At 39.3% G+C, this 25089-nt stretch overlaps 2 protein-coding genes across 5 annotated transcripts in view; one reads left to right on the top strand and one right to left on the bottom strand.

The window, feature by feature from the left end:
- The window catches only part of zeb1a (zinc finger E-box binding homeobox 1a), a 30039-nt gene extending 15539 nt beyond the window's left edge, over positions 1-14500 (bottom strand). For 2 of the 3 annotated variants that reach the window (XM_062988025.1, XM_062988026.1), the window contains exon 1: positions 14443-14500. In XM_062988025.1, coding sequence (XP_062844095.1) covers positions 14443-14500 — 58 coding nt within the window. The remainder of the gene's footprint in view (positions 1-14442) is intronic. The other variant, XM_062988027.1, reaches the window with a different exon arrangement.
- gpsm2 (G protein signaling modulator 2) overlaps positions 1-25089 on the top strand; it is a 55519-nt gene that overhangs the window by 10273 nt on the left and 20157 nt on the right. The window contains exons 1-2 of one of the 2 annotated variants that reach the window (XM_062988029.1): positions 19406-19597; positions 21385-21422. The gene's annotated coding sequence lies outside the window, so the exon portion shown is untranslated. Of the gene's footprint in view, positions 1-19405; positions 19598-21384; positions 21423-25089 lie in introns of those variants that run through there. The other variant, XM_062988031.1, reaches the window with a different exon arrangement.

The following is a 25089-nucleotide window of genomic DNA, read 5'->3' as shown; positions in this document are numbered from 1 at the left end:
GAACTTTCACTTCATGTCCATACACACACACACACACACACACAAACAACTGTGTCGTGTTTGAAAGGCTGACACGCTTGGCAGGTCCACTATGACCTCATACTCACCAGTTTTCATCACTATGGTAACCCCCATTTTCTGTGGGGTTTCCAAGAATTAGGTGTAACGGAGTACACCTGCTGCCTCTTTGTCTTTGGTCTCGAAACTCAAATCACTAACGAATGCAAACAGCTATTTAAAGGAAACGATGTGCTAATTTAAAAAAGGTTCCCAGAATTTCATCATTGAAAAGATTATTTTTAAATTCGTTTGATTAAACTCTGTATGTAACAGTAGCAGGAACGCTTAGACCCAGAGTGGGGAGTTTCTTAGGCCTGGAATGGAAAGTTTCAGAATTGGCTTTAAAAGCTTCAAGGCCGAGTTTCTGATACTGGACAGTTTCCAGTTATAAGGAGGTTGGTTAGTTTTTTTTGATGAAATGTTTAGGGATGAGAGTGTCTAACATTCTTTTGATAAATTTTGGATATAATTGTGGTTAACCTGGTAATTGGGGCGGCACTGTCGCCTCACAGCAAGAAGGTCCTGGGTTCGATCCCCAGGTGGGGCGGTCCGGGTCCTTTCTGTGTGGAGTTTGCATGTTCTCCCCGTGTCCACATGGGTTTTCTTCCGTGCGCATTCTTATTGCGCATCCCTGCTCTGTTCTGTATTTAACAATAAACATGCATTTGAATTGTCTCAAAGCTGTCTCATCTTTGTCATTATAAAGCAATAATATACCGAATCATAGCCTAACAATAAAGCTTGTTCATATAGCTCTAAAATCCAGATCAATTAAGTAATTTTCAAATACAAATAAAATGGCGATATTATCGCATACCGCGGTGTTGAACCACGCTGAATACCGCAAGGGGAAATTCTTTCACCGCGACAGCCCTAGTGCTCACTACTGCTGGAGTCCGGGGTTCGACTCCCCACTGGTGCTGTCGGCCATTCGGGCGTGTACATACAAACATGATTGGCGATGTCTGCGGAGGAAAGAAGGCCGAAGGCCCCGCAATGGATTGGCGTCCTGTCCCTGGGTGTGTTACTGCATTGAGCCCAGTGAGTCCAGGGAAACCTGACCCACTGTGACTTTGACCAGGATAAAGCGGTGATAAACATGAAAATAAAAATATATTGGTATTATAAATGAATGACTAAACTATTTACTTTTTGCTTTATTGTTAAGGAATGTGATGATAATTTCTGCACTGTTCTGGCACTCGAGCACCGAAACCATGACGTCAGTTCTGACACGAACAATTTCACTTTTATTTCCCCGTTCTCAGTTCATGTCAGTGTTGCTCACGTTAAACATTCTATTTAGACATCTTTTTTAGGGCTGCCACTAATGATTAATCTATAGACTATTTTATCGATTAGTCGATGAATCTAAACGATTAATTTTCCTCCAAACATTTAATTCAGAATCTCATTTAAGCTTCTTTAAAACTAAATGTAAACAGGGTTTGTGTCCTTATTATTAAATTATTAAAGTGCTTCATATTAAACAAAGTGCAACACAACACGTCCACAAAGCAAAGTGCTTCAACTTATAAAATAGTTAGATGTAGCCACGTCTCATTAAGTCGGTACAGTGACGACAGAATGAGCCCAGATTCTACCAAACACATTCACTCAAAACATGTAAACAAAGTGGTAAGTGTTCGGGCGCATTCACATGAGAAACTTTTTGTGCTTTGAGCGCCATGGCAACTGCAAAAAATCGTGAGCCCAACACAGCAAAGTGTGCGGCGGCCTAACTGAACTCGCTAAGGAATACAGTATTCCAAGAAATATGGACAACTGCCCATATTTAGGACAGTTGTACGTATGTGCCCATGAAGACTGTGCTTCAAAATTAATTTAACTCTATCGCTAATGAGTTAGCTCTGTGAGTGGAGCATCTCAGGGGTCCTACTTAATGGCATGTGTGTCTCCTGCTTTGTAACCCAAGAGAGACTAATTACACCTTCACACAAATAGTATTACATCGTAAATGACTCCAATAACCATGTAACACATAAACACATCTAGATATTACATGTGAATTTAGAATTTTACACTCCACAACTAGATTTCTTTATCTGGTACTGGTCACATGTACGACACAAGTGGATTTTACTATATTTTTGGTACTGGTCACAGGTACGACACAAGTGGATTTTACTATATTTTTGGTACTGGTCACAGGTACGACACAAGTGGATTTTACTATATTTTTGGTACTGGTCACATGTACGACACAAGTGGATTTTACTATATTTTTGGTACTGGTCACAGGTAGGACACAAGTGGATTTTACTATATTTTTGGTACTGGTCACAGGTAGGACACAAGTGGATTTTACTATATTTTTGGTACTGGTCACAGGTAGGACACAAGTGGATTTTACTATATTTTTGGTACTGGTCACAGGTAGGACACAAGTGGATTTTACTATATTTTTGGTACTGGTCACATGTACGACACAAGTGGATTTTACTATATTTTTGGTACTGGTCACAGGTAGGACACAAGTGGATTTTACTATATTTTTGGTACTGGTCACAGGTAGGACACAAGTGGATTTTACTATATTTTTGGTACTGGTCACAGGTAGGACACAAGTGGATTTTACTATATTTTTGGTACTGGTCACATGTACGACACAAGTGGATTTTACTATATTTTTGGTACTGGTCACATGTACGACACAAGTGGATTTTACTATATTTTTGGTACTGGTCACAGGTAGGACACAAGTGGATTTTACTATATTTTTGGTACTGGTCACAGGTAGGACACAAGTGGATTTTACTATATTTTTGGTACTGGTCACAGGTAGGACACAAGTGGATTTTACTATATTTTTGGTACTGGTCACATGTACGACACAAGTGGATTTTACTATATTTTTGGTACTGGTCACAGGTAGGACACAAGTGGATTTTACTATATTTTTGGTACTGGTCACAGGTAGGACACAAGTGGATTTTACTATATTTTTGGTACTGGTCACAGGTAGGACACAAGTGGATTTTACTATATTTTTGGTACTGGTCACAGGTAGGACACAAGTGGATTTTACTATATTTTTGGTACTGGTCACAGGTAGGACACAAGTGGATTTTACTATATTTTTGGTACTGGTCACAGGTAGGACACAAGTGGATTTTACTATATTTTTGGTACTGGTCACAGGTAGGACACAAGTGGATTTTACTATATTTTTGGTACTGGTCACATGTACGACACAAGTGGATTTTACTATATTTTTGGTACTGGTCACATGTACGACACAAGTGGATTTTACTATATTTTTGGTACTGGTCACATGTACGACACAAGTGGATTTTACTATATTTTTGGTACTGGTCACATGTACGACACAAGTGGATTTTACTATATTTTTGGTACTGGTCACAGGTAGGACACAAGTGGATTTTACTATATTTTTGGTACTGGTCACAGGTAGGACACAAGTGGATTTTACTATATTTTTGGTACTGGTCACATGTACGACACAAGTGGATTTTACTATATTTTTGGTACTGGTCACAGGTAGGACACAAGTGGATTTTACTATATTTTTGGTACTGGTCACAGGTAGGACACAAGTGGATTTTACTATATTTTTGGTACTGGTCACAGGTAGGACACAAGTGGATTTTACTATATTTTTGGTACTGGTCACAGGTAGGACACAAGTGGATTTTACTATATTTTTGGTACTGGTCACAGGTACGACACAAGTGGATTTTACTATATTTTTGGTACTGGTCACAGGTAGGACACAAGTGGATTTTACTATATTTTTGGTACTGGTCACAGGTAGGACACAAGTGGATTTTACTATATTTTTGGTACTGGTCACAGGTAGGACACAAGTGGATTTTACTATATTTTTGGTACTGGTCACAGGTAGGACACAAGTGGATTTTACTATATTTTTGGTACTGGTCACATGTACGACACAAGTGGATTTTACTATATTTTTGGTACTGGTCACATGTACGACACAAGTGGATTTTACTATATTTTTGGTACTGGTCACATGTACGACACAAGTGGATTTTACTATATTTTTGGTACTGGTCACATGTACGACACAAGTGGATTTTACTATATTTTTGGTACTGGTCACAGGTAGGACACAAGTGGATTTTACTATATTTTTGGTACTGGTCACAGGTAGGACACAAGTGGATTTTACTATATTTTTGGTACTGGTCACATGTACGACACAAGTGGATTTTACTATATTTTTGGTACTGGTCACAGGTAGGACACAAGTGGATTTTACTATATTTTTGGTACTGGTCACAGGTAGGACACAAGTGGATTTTACTATATTTTTGGTACTGGTCACAGGTAGGACACAAGTGGATTTTACTATATTTTTGGTACTGGTCACAGGTAGGACACAAGTGGATTTTACTATATTTTTGGTACTGGTCACAGGTAGGACACAAGTGGATTTTACTATATTTTTGGTACTGGTCACAGGTACGACACAAGTGGATTTTACTATATTTTTGGTACTGGTCACAGGTAGGACACAAGTGGATTTTACTATATTTTTGGTACTGGTCACAGGTAGGACACAAGTGGATTTTACTATATTTTTGGTACTGGTCACAGGTAGGACACAAGTGGATTTTACTATATTTTTGGTACTGGTCACAGGTAGGACACAAGTGGATTTTACTATATTGCACTGGAGTGGAGCTTGACACTAATCACAGGTATGTGAAATTACACAGCCTTATACAGTCTATAACGAGTTATGCATGTTCTCCTGGTGTCCACGTGGGTTTTGTCCAGGTGTTACTGCTTGTCCCCCACCTTCTAAAAAACATGCACATTGTGGACTGGCAACTCTGAACTGCCCCTAAGTGCACCCTGCAAAGACCTGGCAACCTGTGCTGCCCAATTTTAGAAGAAACAAAATGAAGGCAAGGAAAATGATTCTTCCCATAATGCCACGCGCTCTTCTGCGGTTCGTTGCGTCACGAGGTGACGTCACCGACCATCCATCACCTAAAGGTGCGCCACCTGAGCGCGCAGTGAGCGAGCACAGAATCAGAATCCCGTTATAATCGCTTCATATGGGCTAAGATGTACATAATGACAGTAATAAAGCGTACATACGGTGTTATAACAACTAAAACTGTTGATTTAAGTCGTACATTGTCAACAAAGAAATGTGAGCGGCTCGCGAGGACCGTTATTCAAAGGCGCGCGGCTCCACGTGAGGCGCCGATCTCGTGCTAAACAACAACACAAAGCCGTGACACTATCTGTAGTATTATGTAGAAGAATAAAACAAGAAATATCAAGAGACTCGAACCGAATTACCTACGAAGGTGTTGCATCACCTTTCCTACCTGGCACGAAAAGCCCCGACCCTCCCCTCACTGCACCAGCTAACGGTCCGCGACGCCATTCCGGCCCCGCCAGCTGCACCACATAAACACACATTACATAAACAGCTCACAGGAAACGTGAACCAGCAACAAGCACCTTACGAGCTACTTTTCTTCCCCTTAAGTCCTCCTCACCGCCCTTCTGCCATCCGAATAAACCCGAACGGAAGTATTTAGCATAGCTGGGAGTCACCCGAACACCACACCGAGGAGAAACCCCACCAGAAAGTATCGTAACCCGTGTGTAGAGTGGCAGCACGGATGAAATCAGAACACCATCTTTCTCTACCTGCACAAGTTGCCATTTGCTGCGTGCACGCGCCTCTGCTCTCTCTCTCGCGCTCAGCGCCCGGATCCGTTTTTTTGGATAAAGCTTCTTTTTCCCCCTCACACACACACAGTCCGTATTTAACCTCAGACCAGACCAGACGCGACGCTTTACCGGTTAATCATGACATTTAATAATGCGCCGTTTCGATTCCCTCCAGCGTTCAGGTAAACACGGTGATGGCTCCGACGCTGGGCGGTTCGGGCTCGCGCGTCACGCGCACGCACTCAGGAAAAGGTAGCTCGCGCTCGAATAACGGTACAGCGCGAGACCGTCCGGGTTTATTTAAAGCGAGCGCGACACCATGAAACGAGCCGAGCGGGGACACACACACACACACACACACACACTCACACTCATACACACACACACACACACACACACACAACACACAACACACACACACACACACACACACACACGGTGCGACCGGCATCCTTTTTTAAACTACAGCGTTTATGTTAGTGATCTTGACCTATTCATCTTAATGAAGCGCTCAGACCTGGTCAGGGTCGCAGTGGACCCGAGGCTCTGTGGCAACCCTGTGATGGGATACACAGTTAGAAGCAATTAAGAATAGCCAATCCACATTCTGCATGTTTTGACAGGTGTAAGCACACACTTGTAGTATAACAAATACAATAATACCTCATTTAAATAATTGTTATTTGTAAATAAAAATACACATTAAGCAATTAGTGTACTGTCATATATTTAAGCAATAGAACACGAGAGGTTGTGTTATCGTGAATAACATCACGCTGTGATTCGGTCGCAGGCACGAGCTCAAGTGTTCTATTGCTTTTATACAACAGTTATTACAAAATAAAGAAAGAAAATAAATCAAAGAAGCCCTAAATTTCATAATAAATATGCTTTAATATTGACAATACCTTCCGCCAAAAAGTAGTTCCACAACGAATATAAAGTTTAACACTACAAAGCAGACATCCCAAGTTGCAAAAACTCATTTCAGGGAGGTAAGAACAACAAGAAGAAAAAGTCAAGAACCTCCGAAGGGAAAAAAAGAAATAAAAAACCTCTCACACACACCAAAGGATTATGGGTGATAACAGAACTCTTAGGAGCTGCTAACTGGGCTATTAAGCTAACTGTTCGCGTTACAAACACATTCATGTTCACTACACAGTGCACTAGATTGTGTTTCAGATCGCGGATTTATGTTCCCTACTTAGTGCACTAGACAATATATTAGACAATTGATTTATGTTCCCTACATAGTGCACTAGATTGTATATCAGATCATGGATATATGTTCCCTACATAGTGCACTAGATTGTATATCAGATCATGGATATATGTTCCCTACATAGTGCACTAGATTGTATATCAGATCATGGATATATGTTCCCTACACAGTGCACTAGATTGTATATCAGATCATGGATATATGTTCCCTACATAGTGCACTAGATTGTATATTAGATCATGGATATATGTTCCCTACATAGTGCACTAGATTGTATATCAGATCATGGATATATGTTCCCTACACAGTGCACTAGATTGTATATCAGATCATGGATATATGTTCCCTACACAGTGCACTAGATTGTATATCAGATCATGGATATATGTTCCCTACATAGTGCACTAGATTGTATATTAGATCATGGATATATGTTCCCTACATAGTGCACTAGATTGTATATCAGATCATGGATATATGTTCCCTACACAGTGCACTAGATTGTATATCAGATCATGGATATATGTTCCCTACATAGTGCACTAGATTGTATATTAGATCATGGATATATGTTCCCTACACAGTGCACTAGATTGTATATCAGATCATGGATATATGTTCCCTACATAGTGCACTAGATTGTATATCAGATCATGGATATATGTTCCCTACATAGTGCACTAGATTGTATATCAGATCATGGATATATGTTCCCTACACAGTGGACTAGATTGTATATCAGATCATGGATATATGTTCCCTACATAGTGCACTAGATTGTATATTAGATCATGGATATATGTTCCCTACATAGTGCACTAGATTGTATATCAGATCATGGATATATGTTCCCTACATAGTGCACTAGATTGTATATCAGATCATGGATATATGTTCCCTACATAGTGCACTAGATTGTATATCAGATCATGGATATATGTTCCCTACATAGTGCACTAGATTGTATATTAGATCATGGATATATGTTCCCTACATAGTGCACTAGATTGTATATCAGATCATGGATATATGTTCCCTACATAGTGCACTAGATTGTATATCAGATCATGGATATGTTCCCTACATAGTGCACTAGATTGTATATCAGATCATGGATATGTTCCCTACATAGTGCACTAGATTGTATATTAGATCATGGATATATGTTCCCTACATAGTGCACTAGATTGTATATCAGATCATGGATATATGTTCCCTACATAGTGCACTAGATTGTGTATCAGATCGCGGATTTATGTTCCCTACATAGTGCACTAGATAGTATATCAGATCATGGATATATGTTCCCTACATAGTGCACTAGATTGTATATCAGATCATGGATATGTTCCCTACATAGTGCACTAGATTGTATATTAGATCATGGATATATGTTCCCTACATAGTGCACTAGATTGTATATCAGATCATGGATATATGTTCCCTACATAGTGCACTAGATTGTGTATCAGATCGCGGATTTATGTTCCCTACATAGTGCACTAGATAGTATATCAGATCATGGATATATGTTCCCTACATAGTGCACTAGATTGTATATCAGATCATGGATATATGTTCCCTACATAGTGCACTAGATTGTATATTAGATCATGGATATATGTTCCCTACATAGTGCACTAGATTGTATATTAGATCATGGATATATGTTCCCTACATAGTGCACTAGATTGTATATTAGATCATGGATATATGTTCCCTACATAGTGCACTAGATTGTATATTAGATCATGGATATATGTTCCCTACATAGTGCACTAGATTGTATATCAGATCATGGATAAATGTTCCCTACATAGTGCACTAGATTGTATATCAGATCATGGATATATGTTCCCTACATAGTGCACTAGATTGTATATCAGATCATGGATATATGTTCCCTACATAGTGCACTAGATTGTATATCAGATCATGGATATATGTTCCCTACATAGTGCACTAGATTGTATATCAGATCATGGATATATGTTCCCTACATAGTGCACTAGATTGTATATCAGATCATGGATATATGTTCCCTACATAGTGCACTAGATTGTATATCAGATCATGGATATATGTTCCCTACATAGTGCACTAGATTGTATATCAGATCATGGATATATGTTCCCTACATAGTGCACTAGATTGTATATCAGATCATGGATATATGTTCCCTACATAGTGCACTAGATTGTATATTAGATCATGGATATATGTTCCCTACATAGTGCACTAGATTGTATATCAGATCATGGATATATGTTCCCTACACAGTGCACTAGATTGTATATTAGATCATGGATATATGTTCCCTACATAGTGCACTAGATTGTATATCAGATCATGGATATATGTTCCCTACATAGTGCACTAGATTGTATATTAGATCATGGATATATGTTCCCTACATAGTGCACTAGATTGTATATCAGATCATGGATATATGTTCCCTACATAGTGCACTAGATTGTATATTAGATCATGGATATATGTTCTCTACATAGTGCACTAGATTGTATATCAGATCATGGATATATGTTCCCTACATAGTGCACTAGATTGTATATTAGATCATGGATATATGTTCCCTACATAGTGCACTAGATTGTATATTAGATCATGGATATATGTTCCCTACATAGTGCACTAGATTGTATATTAGATCATGGATATATGTTCCCTACATAGTGCACTAGATTGTATATCAGATCATGGATATATGTTCCCTACATAGTGCACTAGATTGTATATTAGATCATGGATATATGTTCCCTACATAGTGCACTAGATTGTATATCAGATCATGGATATATGTTCCCTACATAGTGCACTAGATTGTATATTAGATCATGGATATATGTTCCCTACATAGTGCACTAGATTGTATATAAGATCATGGATATATGTTCCCTACATAGTGCACTAGATTGTATATCAGATCATGGATATATGTTCCCTACATAGTGCACTAGATTGTATATTAGATCATGGATATATGTTCCCTACATAGTGCACTAGATTGTATATCAGATCATGGATATATGTTCCCTACATAGTGCACTAGATTGTATATTAGATCATGGATATATGTTCTCTACATAGTGCACTAGATTGTATATTAGATCATGGATATATGTTCCCTACATAGTGCACTAGATTGTATATTAGATCATGGATATATGTTCCCTACATAGTGCACTAGATTGTATATTAGATCATGGATATATGTTCCCTACATAGTGCACTAGATTGTATATCAGATCATGGATATATGTTCCCTACATAGTGCACTAGATTGTATATTAGATCATGGATATATGTTCCCTACATAGTGCACTAGATTGTATATCAGATCATGGATATATGTTCCCTACATAGTGCACTAGATTGTATATTAGATCATGGATATATGTTCCCTACATAGTGCACTAGATTGTATATCAGATCATGGATATATGTTCCCTACATAGTGCACTAGATTGTATATTAGATCATGGATATATGTTCCCTACATAGTGCACTAGATTGTATATCAGATCATGGATATATGTTCCCTACATAGTGCACTAGATTGTATATGAGATCATGGATATATGTTCCCTACATAGTGCACTAGATTGTATATCAGATCATGGATATATGTTCCCTACATAGTGCACTAGATTGTATATCAGATCATGGATATATGTTCCCTACATAGTGCACTAGATTGTATATTAGATCATGGATATATGTTCCCTACATAGTGCACTAGATTGTATATCAGATCATGGATATATGTTCCCTACATAGTGCACTAGATTGTATATTAGATCATGGATATATGTTCCCTACATAGTGCACTAGATTGTATATCAGATCATGGATATATGTTCCCTACATAGTGCACTAGATTGTATATCAGATCATGGATATATGTTCCCTACATAGTGCACTAGATTGTATATCAGATCATGGATATATGTTCCCTACATAGTGCACTAGATTGTATATTAGATCATGGATATATGTTCCCTACATAGTGCACTAGATTGTATATTAGATCATGGATATATGTTCCCTACATAGTGCACTAGATTGTATATCAGATCATGGATATATGTTCCCTACATAGTGCACTAGATTGTATATCAGATCATGGATATATGTTCCCTACATAGTGCACTAGATTGTATATCAGATCATGGATATATGTTCCCTACATAGTGCACTAGATTGTATATCAGATCATGGATATATGTTCTCTACATAGTGCACTAGATTGTATATCAGATCATGGATATATGTTCCCTACATAGTGCACTAGATTGTATATCAGATCATGGATATATGTTCCCTACATAGTGCACTAGATTGTATATCAGATCATGGATATATGTTCCCTACATAGTGCACTAGATTGTATATCAGATCATGGATATATGTTCCCTACATAGTGCACTAGATTGTATATCAGATCATGGATATATGTTCCCTACATAGTGCACTAGACAATATATTAGACAATTGATTTATGTTCACTACATAGTGCACTAGATTGTATATCAGATAACGCATTCATGTTCACTACATAGTGCACTAGATTGTATATCAGATAACGGATTTATAACGCGATCGGGAATAAAGTCGGTGTCGCTGCGTGCGCGTTTGTGTGCATGAAGCTTGTCGTTACTGGTAACGCGTCAGCGGAGTAACACAGTTGTGGTGTGAAAAGACCGTGCTGTTATCACCAATATCAGCACAGTTAGAACGCTTCTCAACCAATCAGATTGTACGGTCGGAACTACCTGTTGTATAATTAACACATATATTTAACACATTCTTAACATTGATCATGATTATACTTGACATTAGGGATTAAAAACATGCTCTACGTCCCACCCACAGATATAAACACACACTAGGCTACAGGGCCAGCTGTAGTGGTTAAGGTACTGGACCAGTGATCAGAGGGTCGCTGGTTCAAGCCCCACCACTGCCAGGTTGCTGCTGTTGGGCCCTTGAGCAAGGCCCTTAACCCTCAATTGCTCCGAATGTATACTGTAACTGTAATGTAGGTCGCTTTGGATAAAGGCGTCTGCTAAATGCTGAAAGTATAAATATAAATGTAAATGTAAACACTGACCACAGCAGCAGTTCAGAAGTAGCTCAATTACATGGCAAACACCTGACAACCATGCCAGGTCGTCCACATGGCCTATTTACTATTTTAGCTCTGTGACCAAGCCTTTTGTTATATGTATATTATATTAATTTTAAATGGTATTCTAAACCTATTTTAGAAGTGTCATTAATGTGAAACACAACATTTCTACAGTACCAAGAGCTCCCCCTGTGGGAAAACTTTTGCCTGATCTCACAGTTCCTTACTACATCTAATCCTTGTGTTAAAACACATTTTTAAATATATTTTTTATTTTTCTTGTTTTGATTATATTTGACTTGTTGCTGAACCTCTAACATAAGTCCAAATCACATCTATTTTATAATTTTTAAAGGTGTGAAAACAAAAAGATACAGTATAACAAGACAACTTAGTGGCTCGGTGGGTAGCACTGTCACCTCACAGCGAGAAGGTTCTGGGTTCGATCCCCAGGTGGGGCGGTCCAGGTCCTTTCTGTGTGAAGTTTGCATGTTCTCCCTGTGTCCACGTGGGTTTCCTCCAGGAGCTCCGGGTTCCTCCCAAGTCCAATGACATGCAAGTGAGGTGAATTGGAGATACTAAATTGTCCACGACTGTGTTTGATATAACCTTGTGAACTGATGAACCTTGTGTAACGAGTAACTAGCGTTCCTGTCCTAATAAACAAACAAACAAACACCCCACTAGCACGTGCACGAGAACCCCACACAGAAAGGACCCAGACCACTTCACCTGGGGATCCAACCCAAGACTTTCTTGCCTGTTTGTATGTTTAAATCCACATAGTCTATCCTGTGGAGAATACACTTACTTGTTCAGTGTAGCACTTGTATTTGACATTGCTCAACCCTGGTTATCTTACATTTCAGATATTTGATGCAGTTCTTCTAAGCACAAACGTAAATAAGGAGTTCATGTAAATAAAATGTAAAAAAATAATAAATAAAGTAAATAAAGGGTTAAAGTGTGAGGTTAAATACTGAGCTGCATTTGTTCCTAGTAGGGATGTAACGATGCACCACAAGACAGTTAAAAATCGGTGCACATGTGCCACCATTCAAATCGGTTATTCATTTAAGATGAATGGATATTCACTTTAAACAGCAGAGGGCGCTGGCACTATTCACGCCTGGTTGACGTCACTACAGGGTTGCCAGGTTCAGAATGTTCCAGCCAAATTTACTTATGTGAGGATCCTTTCTTTATTTGTATTATTCATTTATTTATATAATGTTGGATTTGTTTTAAAATTACAACAAATTGTTTAAAAAGCATTATTTGGCGTAGTTTGTACCTACCTCAGAAAATTCCGTGAATCGTATCGTGAGCAGAGTGTATCGTTACATCCCTAATTATTATTATTATTTTCATTATTATTATTAGATAAATAAAAGATAAGCACAAATACAGTATTTTATTTTATTAATAATAAAAGAAGACAATCATAATTGGTCTTCAATTTCATTTTGTTTAAAAAAATCGTATCGTGAACCCAGTATCGTGAATAAAGTATATCGTTACATCCCTAATTATTATTATTATTTTCATTATTATTATTAGATAAATAAAAGATAAGCACAAATACAGTATTTTATTTTATTAATAATAAAAGAAGACAATCATAATTGGTCTTCAATTTCATTTTGTTTAAAAAAATCGTATCGTGAACCCAGTATCGTGAATAAAGTATATCGTTACATCCCTAATTATTATTATTATTTTCATTATTATTATTAGATAAATAAAAGATAAGCACAAATACAGTATTTTATTTTATTAATAATAAAAGAAGACAATCATAATTGGTCTTCAATTTCATTTTGTTTAAAAAAATCGTATCGTGAACCCAGTATCGTGAATTGTATCGTGAGTAAAGTATATCGTTACATCCCTGGTTACTAGCTTAGGTTCGCAAGCCAAAAAAAAACAACTTTATATTACCTTTTAATATTAACTTTTTATGAACTATTAAGTTAGCAGGTGTGTTTTTAGTAAGAAATGTGTGTGAAAGTATAAGCCAAAGATTAAAAAACAAGGTAAAAAAGACTAAAAGCTCGCGCCGCGCGGAGCTGCCTGAGTAACGGTCGGGCTGAGCTCTGGTTCCGCTCTCAGGTATGGAAGCTAACGGAACAGCCAGGCTACCGACCGGGACCCGACCAAACAACTCCGCACTTTTCCTTCACAAGTGCGGCTGAATAAAGTAACACAACCGGCCGTTCGGCTCCTTACAAACTTATAATAAGAGTAAAACAAGACGCGCTTGGTATTTTCCCCCCCGCCGGCTCGCTATCTCACACTTCCCACTTACCGTTATTTCTCCTCGGCATGGCCTGTTTTCTGCGCTGGCACCTGGGGCCATCCGCCATGATTCTGTAGCTCCGCCCACCTCTCCTCCCCCCCCCCCCCCCCCCCCCCCCACACACCCACCCCGCACCGCACCTGGTTTACGACACCCTGCTTTACGACATCACCTTTAAACAAACACCTCGCCGCTGTTTCATTACTCTTTTCGCCTCTATTAGAAATTTCATTCTAACATATTTAAATAAAACACATACCTGCAAATCAGAGGTAAAATAAGACTAGTTAATAACAATCAGAGCTAAATAAAACCCGGGCAGTTAGTTTAACCCTGTGCTTGCCAAACCTCACCAAGCTGATCACGCGACTAAATTAGTATTACAGCTATATGTTAATTACATTCATTTATTGTCTGGTTTACCACCGCGTTATACGATTCAGGGTCGCGGTGGGTACAATTCACAGGACAAAATTTAGGAACCATCCTGGATAGGTCACCAATCACAGGGCAAACACATGGCAATTTAGAATGGATGAATGCATGGATGGATAGATAAGATGGATGGATGGATAGGACATATGGATGGATGGATAGATAAGATAGATGGATGGATGGATAGGACATATGGATGGATGGATAGGACATATGGATGGATGGATGGATAGGACAGATGGATGGATGGATAGGACAGATGGATGGATAGGACAGATGGATGGATAGAGAGATAGATAGGACAGATGGATGGATGGAGAGATGGATGGATAGGACAGATGGATGGATAGAGAGTTAGATAGGACAGATGGATGGATGGATGGATGGATGGATAGGACGGATGGATGGATAGGACAGATGGATGGATAGAGAGATAGATAGGACAGATGGATGGATGGTTAGATGATAGAGGGGTAGATAGGATGGATGGTTGGATGGATGGGTGGATGGAAAGATTGATGGAGAGATGGATGAATGGTTAGATGGATGGATAGATAGAGAGATTGATGGATGGTTAGATGGATGGATAGATGGATAGATAGAGAGATTGATGGATGGTTAGATGGATGAATGGATAGATAGATAAAGATAGATGGATGGATGGAAAGATGGATGGATAGGTAGGTAGATATTTTGGAGGCACGGTGGGCTAGATTGATGAATAGACAGACAAACAGGTAGGTAGATAGATATTTTTGGCGGCACTATGGAATAGATAGATGGATGGATAGATGCAGCTCAAGGTACATTAGAAAAAATAATTAAAAATATTTGATAGGTAAGTATTACTGTACAATACCTGTAGGTAATAAATACAATAAAGATATGTAATATGTGAAATAATAGGCAAATATAAGTGGGTAAATATTCACAGATGTGCAATGTAGGTTCCATAAACAAAGTGGCAGATCTTTAATCTTACACTTTTATATTATATTTTTTTCCAATGCTCAGAATGTTGCTTCAAAATGTGTCTATACTCCCCGCTTTCTTCTCTCATGCTCAGCATCCTCTAAGCTCATGGCAATTCTAGGCTTGCTTAACAATGGACAAAGTAACCCATGTTTCATTGATTCATTATCTGTTTTACCACCGCTTTATTCAATTAGGGTTCGCGTGCTAACTTGGCGAAATTCAGGAACCACCCTGGACAGGTCGCCAGTCCATCACAGTGCAAACACACATACACACACACCTTGATTCAAACCCAGGACGACAGTAATAATAATAATAACAATACTAGCAATAATAAAGACCATTAAAGGAACACGTGCTTACGTAAAAAAAATAATTCTTTATTCTCGGGATAGGTGCTGGGATATCTTTATTTTCTTCATTACCAGTTCCTGCAACAGAAAAACATACATTTATCATCACTGACCCACCTCCATGCTTGACCATGATCACTGTATTTTTCCTTGAGTAAGCCTCTTACTTTTCACCATAGTTGCAACACACCTTGAACAAACTCTGGGTGGTGTTTAAATAACACATATTAGTTCAAAACAAATTAGGTGTGGTTATTGAATTCCCAATGGTTTAATCATGTTGTATCCCAACTTTAGCTCTTACAAATCAGCAGCCACCGTGCCTCCCCCTTCCAAGGCAGTAATAAGCAAATGATAACAATGTTAATATATATTTGGCATCCATATTTACCATGTCCAGCATATCCAATTAGGGTCGTGGGGGGGTGCTGGAGCCAATCCCAACTTTTCAATGGGCGCAAGGCACACAGTAACACCCTGGACGGGGTGCCAGTCCATCGCAGGGCAGACACACATACACACCCATTCACCTATAGGGCAATTCAGTGTCTCCCATTAACCTGACTGCATGTTTTTGGACTGTGGGAGGAAACCGGAGCTCCCAGAGGAAACCCACGCAGACACGGGGAGAACATGCAAACTCCGCAGAGAAAGGACCCAGACCCGGATCGAACCCAGGACCTTTTTGCTGTGAGGCGACAGTGCTACCCACCGAGTCACCTGTATGTGATACAAGTCTCAGCTCGCATCTCAGCATGTCTGCGAGATATCTCACAATGGATGTCAGCTCATCATCTAAAACCTAATCCCAGCAAGACAGAGGTGTTGCTTATTCCTGGAGATCAGTCTCCAACCCAGGACCTAGTCATTTCTCTGGATGACTCCCAGATCAGACCATCTGATAAGGTAAGAAGTCTTGGTGTTGTCCTGGATAACCAGCTGACCTTCTCTCCTTATATAGCCAACATGACAAGATCGTGCCGGTTCCTCCTGTACAACATCAGGAAGATTCGACCATTTCTCTCCAGGGAAGCTACCCAGATTCTGGTCCAATCACTTGTAATCTCACGGTTGGACTACTGCAACTCCCTCCTGGCAGGAGCGCCCATGTCCACTATTAAACCCTTGCAGCTCATTCAAAATGCAGCTGCCCGTCTTGTTTTTAACCAGCCCAAACACTGCCACATCACCCCACTGCTGCGTTCTCTTCACTGGCTTCCTGTAGCTGCACGCATTCAGTTTAAAACACTGACGCTCGCCTACAAAGCCAAAAATGGACCAGCCCCAAGCTACCTTCGTGGTCTAATCAAACCCCGCTCTGCACCACGCAACCTCCGGCTCGGAGGTTGCGAGCCGGAGGTTCGCTCGACCTCGCTCGACTTGAGCCTCCACCCAGGACTAAAGGAAGACAAGCATCAAGGCTCTTCTCTGTTCTAGCGCCCAAGTGGTGGAATGAACTTCCTCTGTCTGTCCGAACATCTGAGTCTCTTGCTGTCTTTAAAAAACGATTAAAAACCCACCTTTTTATGAAGCACTTAAGCTGACTTGTACTTATTTACTAACATTTAGTTCCATCCTTTTCCATTTCCAAAAAAAAAAAAAAAAAAAAAAAAAGCACTTTGGTTCTAACAGGTTTTAGCAAATTTGTGTTCATCGACTGTTGTTTACCTAAACTTAAGAAATGAAATGTTCACTATGGAAGCACTTCTGTAAGTCGCTCTGGATAAGAGCGTCTGCTAAATGCTGAAAATGTAAATGTAAATGTGATACATGTAGGCATAAATTAAGCTATCCTTAAGTTGCTTATTTTAATCCAGCTCAAACACATAGTTTGGACATTGGTAGACCAGTGATAAAGAGTTGAAGGTTCAAGCCCCATCTTCCACTGTTGAGCCTTTAAGTAAGACTTTAATTTTCAGTTGTGTGTTTTGTTGTAGGTTGCTTTGGATAATTAATATATGCAAACATACTGACTTGTTGTTCTTTAGTGGGAAGACAAGCCCCTAGAATGTAGGTACATTATGTTATACATGTGTTATACTAAAATAATGGTCTCTTGTTGAAACGTATTATTTTAGAAACGTTTTAACAAAAAAAAATATCTTGATACAACAACAGGAACTGCATGTAAAAAATGCATTTCTGTTGCTTTACCACCAGATGGGACCAGATATTAACAATGTTCTTGTGGACCTTGCGACATGCCATGCCATTAATATTTGAGCTGCTGATTGATATACACCGATCAGCCATAACAGTAAAACCACCTCCTTGTTTCTACACACACTGTCCATTTTATCAGCTCCACTTACCATACAGAAGCACTTTGTAATTCTACAATTACTGACTGTAGTCCATCTGTTTCTCTACATACTTTTTTTTTAGCCTGCTTTCACCCTGTTCTTCAATGGTCAGGACCCCCACAGGACCACTACAGAGCAGGTATTATTCAGGTGGTGGATCATTCTCAGACTGCAGTGACACTGACATGGTGGTGGTGTGTTAGTGTGCGTTGTGCTGGTATGAGTGGATCAGACACAGCAGCACTGCTGGAGTTTTTATATACCGTGTCCACTCAATGTCCACTCTATTAGACACTCTTACCTAGTTGGTCCACCTTGTCCACCTTGAAGTCAGAGACGATCGCTCATCTATTGCTGCCGTTTGTGTCGGTCATCTTTTAGACCTTCATCAGTGGTCACAGGATGCTGCCCACTGGGTGCTGTTGGCTGGATATTTTTGGTTGGTGGATTATTCTCAGTCCAGCAGTGACAGTGAGGTGTTAAAAGACTCCATCAGCATTGCTGTGTCTGATCCACTCATACCAGCACAACACACACTAACACACCACCACCATGTCAGTGTCACTGCAGTGCTGAGAATGATCCACCACCTGAATAATACCTGATCTGTGGTGGTCCTGACCATTGAAGAACAGCATGGACGGGGGCTAACAAAGCATGCAGAGAAACAGATGGACTACAGTCAGTAATTGTAGAACTACATAGTGCTTCTATATGGTAAGTGGAGCTGATAAAATGGACAGTGAGTGTAGAAACAAGGAGGTGGTTTTAATGTTATGGCTGATTTCGTCATCATAAAGAAAGTCCACATTCAAATATGATTGGTCTGGAGGGAACATGACGGGGGCGGGGTTATCTTTGAATATTCCGGATCTGATTGGCTACTGAACAAGCCGCGGTCACCCGTTTCGCCGCTGTAGTGTGAAACTCCTCAGGGCTTTTTAATGTAAATGTAGTCAAACTAAACAGTTTTATAAGAAAAGTACTTTAATATTCGGAATGTGGATATTTACTCAGGGTAAAATTGATTAATGGTGTAATTTGGGAGGATTTGTGTAGCAGCGCACCGACCCGTCAGCAGCTTCAGTAGAAACTGTGGTAAAGTAGCGCCTTAAAATATCACTTCGCTTTTAGCTTCACTAACGAACGTCGTGTGTTTACCTCAGCATTAGCATCACTAATTCACTCAACACTCGTAAACTGTTTTTACTTTTATTAGCACTAACCAGTGTAATTAGTTTTCCCTAATTAATTAACATTTATTAGAGATAAGCCGTGTTCCAAACCACAACACAGCGTCGAGTATGTGAATGAATTTGGTTTGTGTACCTGTTTACCATAATGTTGAGTTTAGCAGTTTGTCGTCTTCCGCACAGCACTTGGGACTATTTTATTTAAATGTATTTATTTATTTATTCGAGTAAAAGTGCAGTTTAAGTGCTTCGAAGTTACGTTCCGTATTATTTGACTTCTTTTCTTTTTTCTTTTAAAACTTTTAGGTCTTCTGTCAGATACTCTGCGACCTGAACTTATTCGCATTTAACTACACTCACTGTTCATTTTATCAGCGCCACTTACCATATATAAACACTTTGTAGTTCTACAATTACTGACTGGAGTCCATCTGTATTTCTACATACTGTTTTAACCTGCTTTCACCCTGTTCTTCAATGGTCAGGACCCCCACAGAGCAGGTATTATTTAGGTGGTGGATCATTCTCAGCACTGCAGTGACACTGACATGGTGGTGGTGTTTAGTGTGTGTTGTGCTGGTATGAGTGGATCAGACACTCTATTAGACACTCCTACCTAGTCGGTCCACCTTGTAGATGTAAAGTCAGAGACGATCGCTCATCTATTGCTGCTGTTTGAGTCGGTCATCTTCTAGACCTTCATCAGTGGTCACAGGACGCTGCCCACGGGGCGCTGTTGGCTGGATGTTTTTGTTTGGTGGACTATTCTCAGTCCAGCAGTGACAGTGAGGTGTTTAAAAACTCCAGCAGCGTTGCTGTGTTTTATCCACTCATACCAGCACAACACACACTAACACACCACCACCATGTCAGTGTCACTGCAGTGCTGAGAATGATCCACCACCTAAATAATACCTGCACTGTGGTGGTCCTGACCATTGAAGAACAGCATGAAAGGGGGCTAACAAAGCATGTAGAGAAACTGTAGTTGTAGAACTACAAAGTGCTTCTATATGGAAAGTGGAGCTGATAAAATGGACAGTGAGTGTAGAAACAAGGAGGTGGTTTTAATGTTATGGCTGATCGGTGTAGAACTGACCATTTATGAACTGGAGTTCAAGGATACGTCAAAAATATTGTATCACAATATCTGACACACGATATACAGCTCGATGTTAGTTTAGGCATTTTTATTAACAAATTATCAGTGACTTCAGTTTTTTTTTATAATAATACTGTGCTTAATTCTGAACACAGTGTACTTATTGACTCAGCAACTTCAGTAAAATGTATGTACACCTGCTCGTTAATGCAATAATTCGATCAGCGGTATCAGATCTGTGCATCAGCATGTGGTGATCTGGTTTGAGTTGATGTCAAGGCTGATCATTTGCCATTTTTATTCACAAACTGACAGTTTTGCTGGCAGAACTGCCTTGTTGATGAAACACAGAACAGAAGAAAAAGGCAGAAATACTATAAGAATTGCGGAAACACTTTCACTCGTATTGTAATGCTCAGTGATCAGGGTCGATTGTTTTGTGACTTTACTCTCATTTTTACTGCAAATACACTGACAATACACCAAACTCTGAAAACTGTGTCATGATGTTAATGGCAAAGTATTATTCTCTTATTACTGTACTGCTCAGTCATACGTCTGCTTAATGTAATGTCCTTTTTTTCTTGCAGGTCTTTTTCTCCAGGCTGCTTTATTGCTCATATTTCAGGTAAGTAACCCAAAACATTTCCAGACACTTGCTCTTTTTAAACTGTATTACATTAAGGCTGATTTCAAGGAATCGGTTCACAAGTGTCCTTTTAATTCATATGACCTCACACACACAATAATGTTTGTCAGTTATGCACCGCTCAACACTGTTGCCTGCCTGGTAGAGCGTAAAGTAATTTTTTCCCTATACCTTAATTTTCCTGGCACAGCTGTAGAAAGTGAAATCATGCCTGCTATTTACCTTCTCCTGAAACCAGTGGTCAGTTTTGCATTACTTGCCACATTTGTTGCAGTAAAATAATGATCATTCTAGTCTGAATTTGCATGTCTGTAACTTTTTTATGGACTCTGTGACAGTGTTGCAATACCTAATTTCAAATGACCTGTTTAATGCATTAGGATAGAATTATATGCTATGATTTTTCTATTGTGAATCTCCTTAAAGCGTTTTTTGTAATGCCCTCTAATCAATATGAAATCTAGTATTAGCTGAGTTTTACAAGTAATCACTAGGGATGCACCGATATGGGAATTTTGGGCCGATGCCGATATCCGATATTATACACGTACTTATCTACAGATGCCGATGCCGATGCCGATATACACATTTATAACTTACAGAGAGATCAGACACCCCCGATTTACATTATAAACAAATGTACCATTTATTTGCATAACTTTTTAGCTTTCAACCAACTGTATGCAAACAATAAAATAAAAGGTGTCTCCTGAGAAAATTATTAGGCACATTTAGTTAGCTAACTGGTTCTACACAGACTGGTCACCACTTAATTAAATTTGTGGTGTTGAAATTTCTTACTTTGCTCCCTCCACGCAAGACGTTAGTTGAGCAAGTGTTGCAAACTGCATGCTTTATGTCATGCTCGCTCACTTTGAAAAACTTCCATACCACAGACATTTTTGCTGCACTGCTGTAGCGCGGCCTGCGTCACCCCGTCTTCTTCCGGCAAATAATAAATGCGTCGGCAAATATCGGTTTGAAACATCGGCCAAATCTAAGCATCGGCCCGATGCCGATTGTTCTTAAAAAATATATTATCGGCAGATACAGATAGAATTCCGATATCATCGTGCATCCCTAGTAATCACATATGTGATGTTCAGAAGCACTTGCCAGAATGATGATTGTCAGAGGTATTGGCTGTGATTGACAGGTTTACATTGATTGATTGATTGACTGACTGATTGATTGACTGACTGATTGATTGACTGACTGATTGATTGACGGTCTTTGTCTGTGAATACCCAATAGTATGTGATATGTATTGTGTTTTTCTATTCCAGAACCTTTTCATCGAGTTCATGTGTTTTAGTTTTCCTGTGTAACTAGTTAGACTAAGTCAGCGCTTCCCAACCTTTTTTTGCACCACGGACCGGTTTCATATAAGATATAATTTGACAGACCGGCGGGGGCAGGAGGATTTAAATTAGAATTTACTATAGAATGGAAGATCAGTGTGAATCCACTTTATTTGCTGCAATGAGACGCTGCTCACACCTAGTGGCGATTAGAGACAACTTGCTCTTGTAGCGATTTCTAATTATATATTCTTTCTGCGCGGCCCAGTAATAAATGACTCGCAGACCGGTACTGGTCCGAGGCCCGGTGGTCGGGGACCACTGGACTAAGTCATCAAAAATTAAAGTAGCAAAAATGGTTTAGGAAACTAGTAGGAAATAGTAATAAAATAACCAGGTTTTTAAATCTATCAGCCGAGTGTGGAATAGGCCCAAAATAATGTTGCAATATGCTGATACACAGCAATTAGCTTTTTGTGATTAGACTACTGACAGTAAGTATCAGCTTCATAAAGCACTGTTGGGCCAATCAGTAATTGTAGGCCGAGTTGTACACCAATCAACCATAACATTAAACCAGTCTCCTAGTTTCTACACTCACTGTCCATTTTATCAGCTCCACTTACCATATAGGAGTGCTTTGTAGTTCTACAATTACTGACTGTTGTCCATCTGACCACTACAGAGCAGGTATTAATTAGGTGCTGGATCATTCTCAGCCCTGCAGTGACACTGACATGGTGGTGGTGTGTTAGTGTGTGTTGTACTGGTATGAGTGGATCAGACACAGCAGCGCTGCTGGAGTTGTTAAACACCTCACTGTCACTGCTGGACTGAGAATAGTCCACCAACTGAAAAATATCCAGCCGGCAGCGTCCAGTGACCACTGATGAAGGTCTAGAAGATGACCGACTCAGACAGCAGCAATAGATGAGCGATCGTCTCTGACTTTACATCTACAAGGTGGACCAACTAGGTAGGAGTGTCTAATAGAGTGGACAGTGAGTGGACACGGTATTTAAACACTCCAGCAGCACTGCTGTGCCTGATCCACTCATACCAGCTCAACACACACTAACACACCACCACCATGTCAGTGCCACTGCAGTGCTGAGAATCACTCTACAGTCAGTAATTGTAGAACTACAAAGTGCTTCTATATGGTAAGTGGAGCTGATAAAATGGACAGTGAGTGTAGAAACAAGGAGGTGGTTTTAATGTTATGGTTGATCGATGTATATCAAACTTTAGTCTAATAATCTGATCAAATGTCCATTTTACGGACGATTCTGGCTCAAGGTTTGTGTGTAACTTCGAACGCATTTGTATTAGAAAATAGGGCGGTTGTTTACCTGTACTGTCCTCTTGTCTCTATTAATCATAATCACATTAAACCTGACAGCTTATTGAGCCGATTAGTTTGCTGGCAGATTATTGCAGCACCGCTGACGTGTTGTGTATAGGCTTACCAAATGAAAATGACAAACAGGGTTGATGGCAACCATTGACTAACTGGTAATAAAATTAACCAAGTTGGTTTTAGACAGTAGATCTGAAGTGTGCAAATCATATGCAAATTTACACTCACTAGTCACTTTATGAGAAACACCATACTGCTACTGGGGGACCCTTTTAGGACCCCCTGGTCCATGTTGACATGTTTGCATTGAGAATTTGCTGCACAATCATCACATTCCGAAGGTCTTACGTTAGAGTCAGATCTTGTGACTAGGGAGGCCATTGATGTAGACTAGAAGTAGAGGTAGACCCGGGCATGGACGTGCAAGAACTAGCCATTGTGCAATATACAGTACCAGTTTGGACACACTTTCTCATTCCTGTGGTTTTTCTTGATTTTTTTAAAAATTTTCAACATTGTAGATTAATAATGAAGACGTCCAAACTATGAAGGAACACAATTGGAATTATGTAGTAAACAAAAAAGTGTTAAACAAACCAGAATATGTTTTATATTTTATATTCTTTAAAGTAGCCATCTTTTGCTTTGATGACAGCTTTGCACACTTTTTGGCATTTTCTCAATCAGCTTCATGAGGTGCCACCTGGAATGGTTTTCAATTAATGTTTGTGCTTTGTCAAGAGTTAATTTCTGGAATTTCTTGCTTTTTTAATGTATTTGAGACCATCAGTTGTGCTGTGCAGAGGTAGAGTTGGTAAATATAAAACATATTCTGGTTTGTTTAACATTTTTTTGTTCACTACATAATTCCATATGTGTTCCTTCATAGTTTGGATGTCTTCAGTATTAATCTACAATGTAGAAAATAAAAATAATCAAGAAAAACCACTGAAGAGAAGGTGTGTCCAAACTTTTGACTGGTACT

Source organism: Trichomycterus rosablanca, chromosome 25 (assembly GCF_030014385.1).
Source record: "Trichomycterus rosablanca isolate fTriRos1 chromosome 25, fTriRos1.hap1, whole genome shotgun sequence".
In the NCBI taxonomy this organism is placed as follows: domain Eukaryota; kingdom Metazoa; phylum Chordata; class Actinopteri; order Siluriformes; family Trichomycteridae; genus Trichomycterus; species Trichomycterus rosablanca.
Note: the sequence above shows the minus strand (reverse complement) of the source record. Positions and strands in the feature narration are given on the sequence as shown.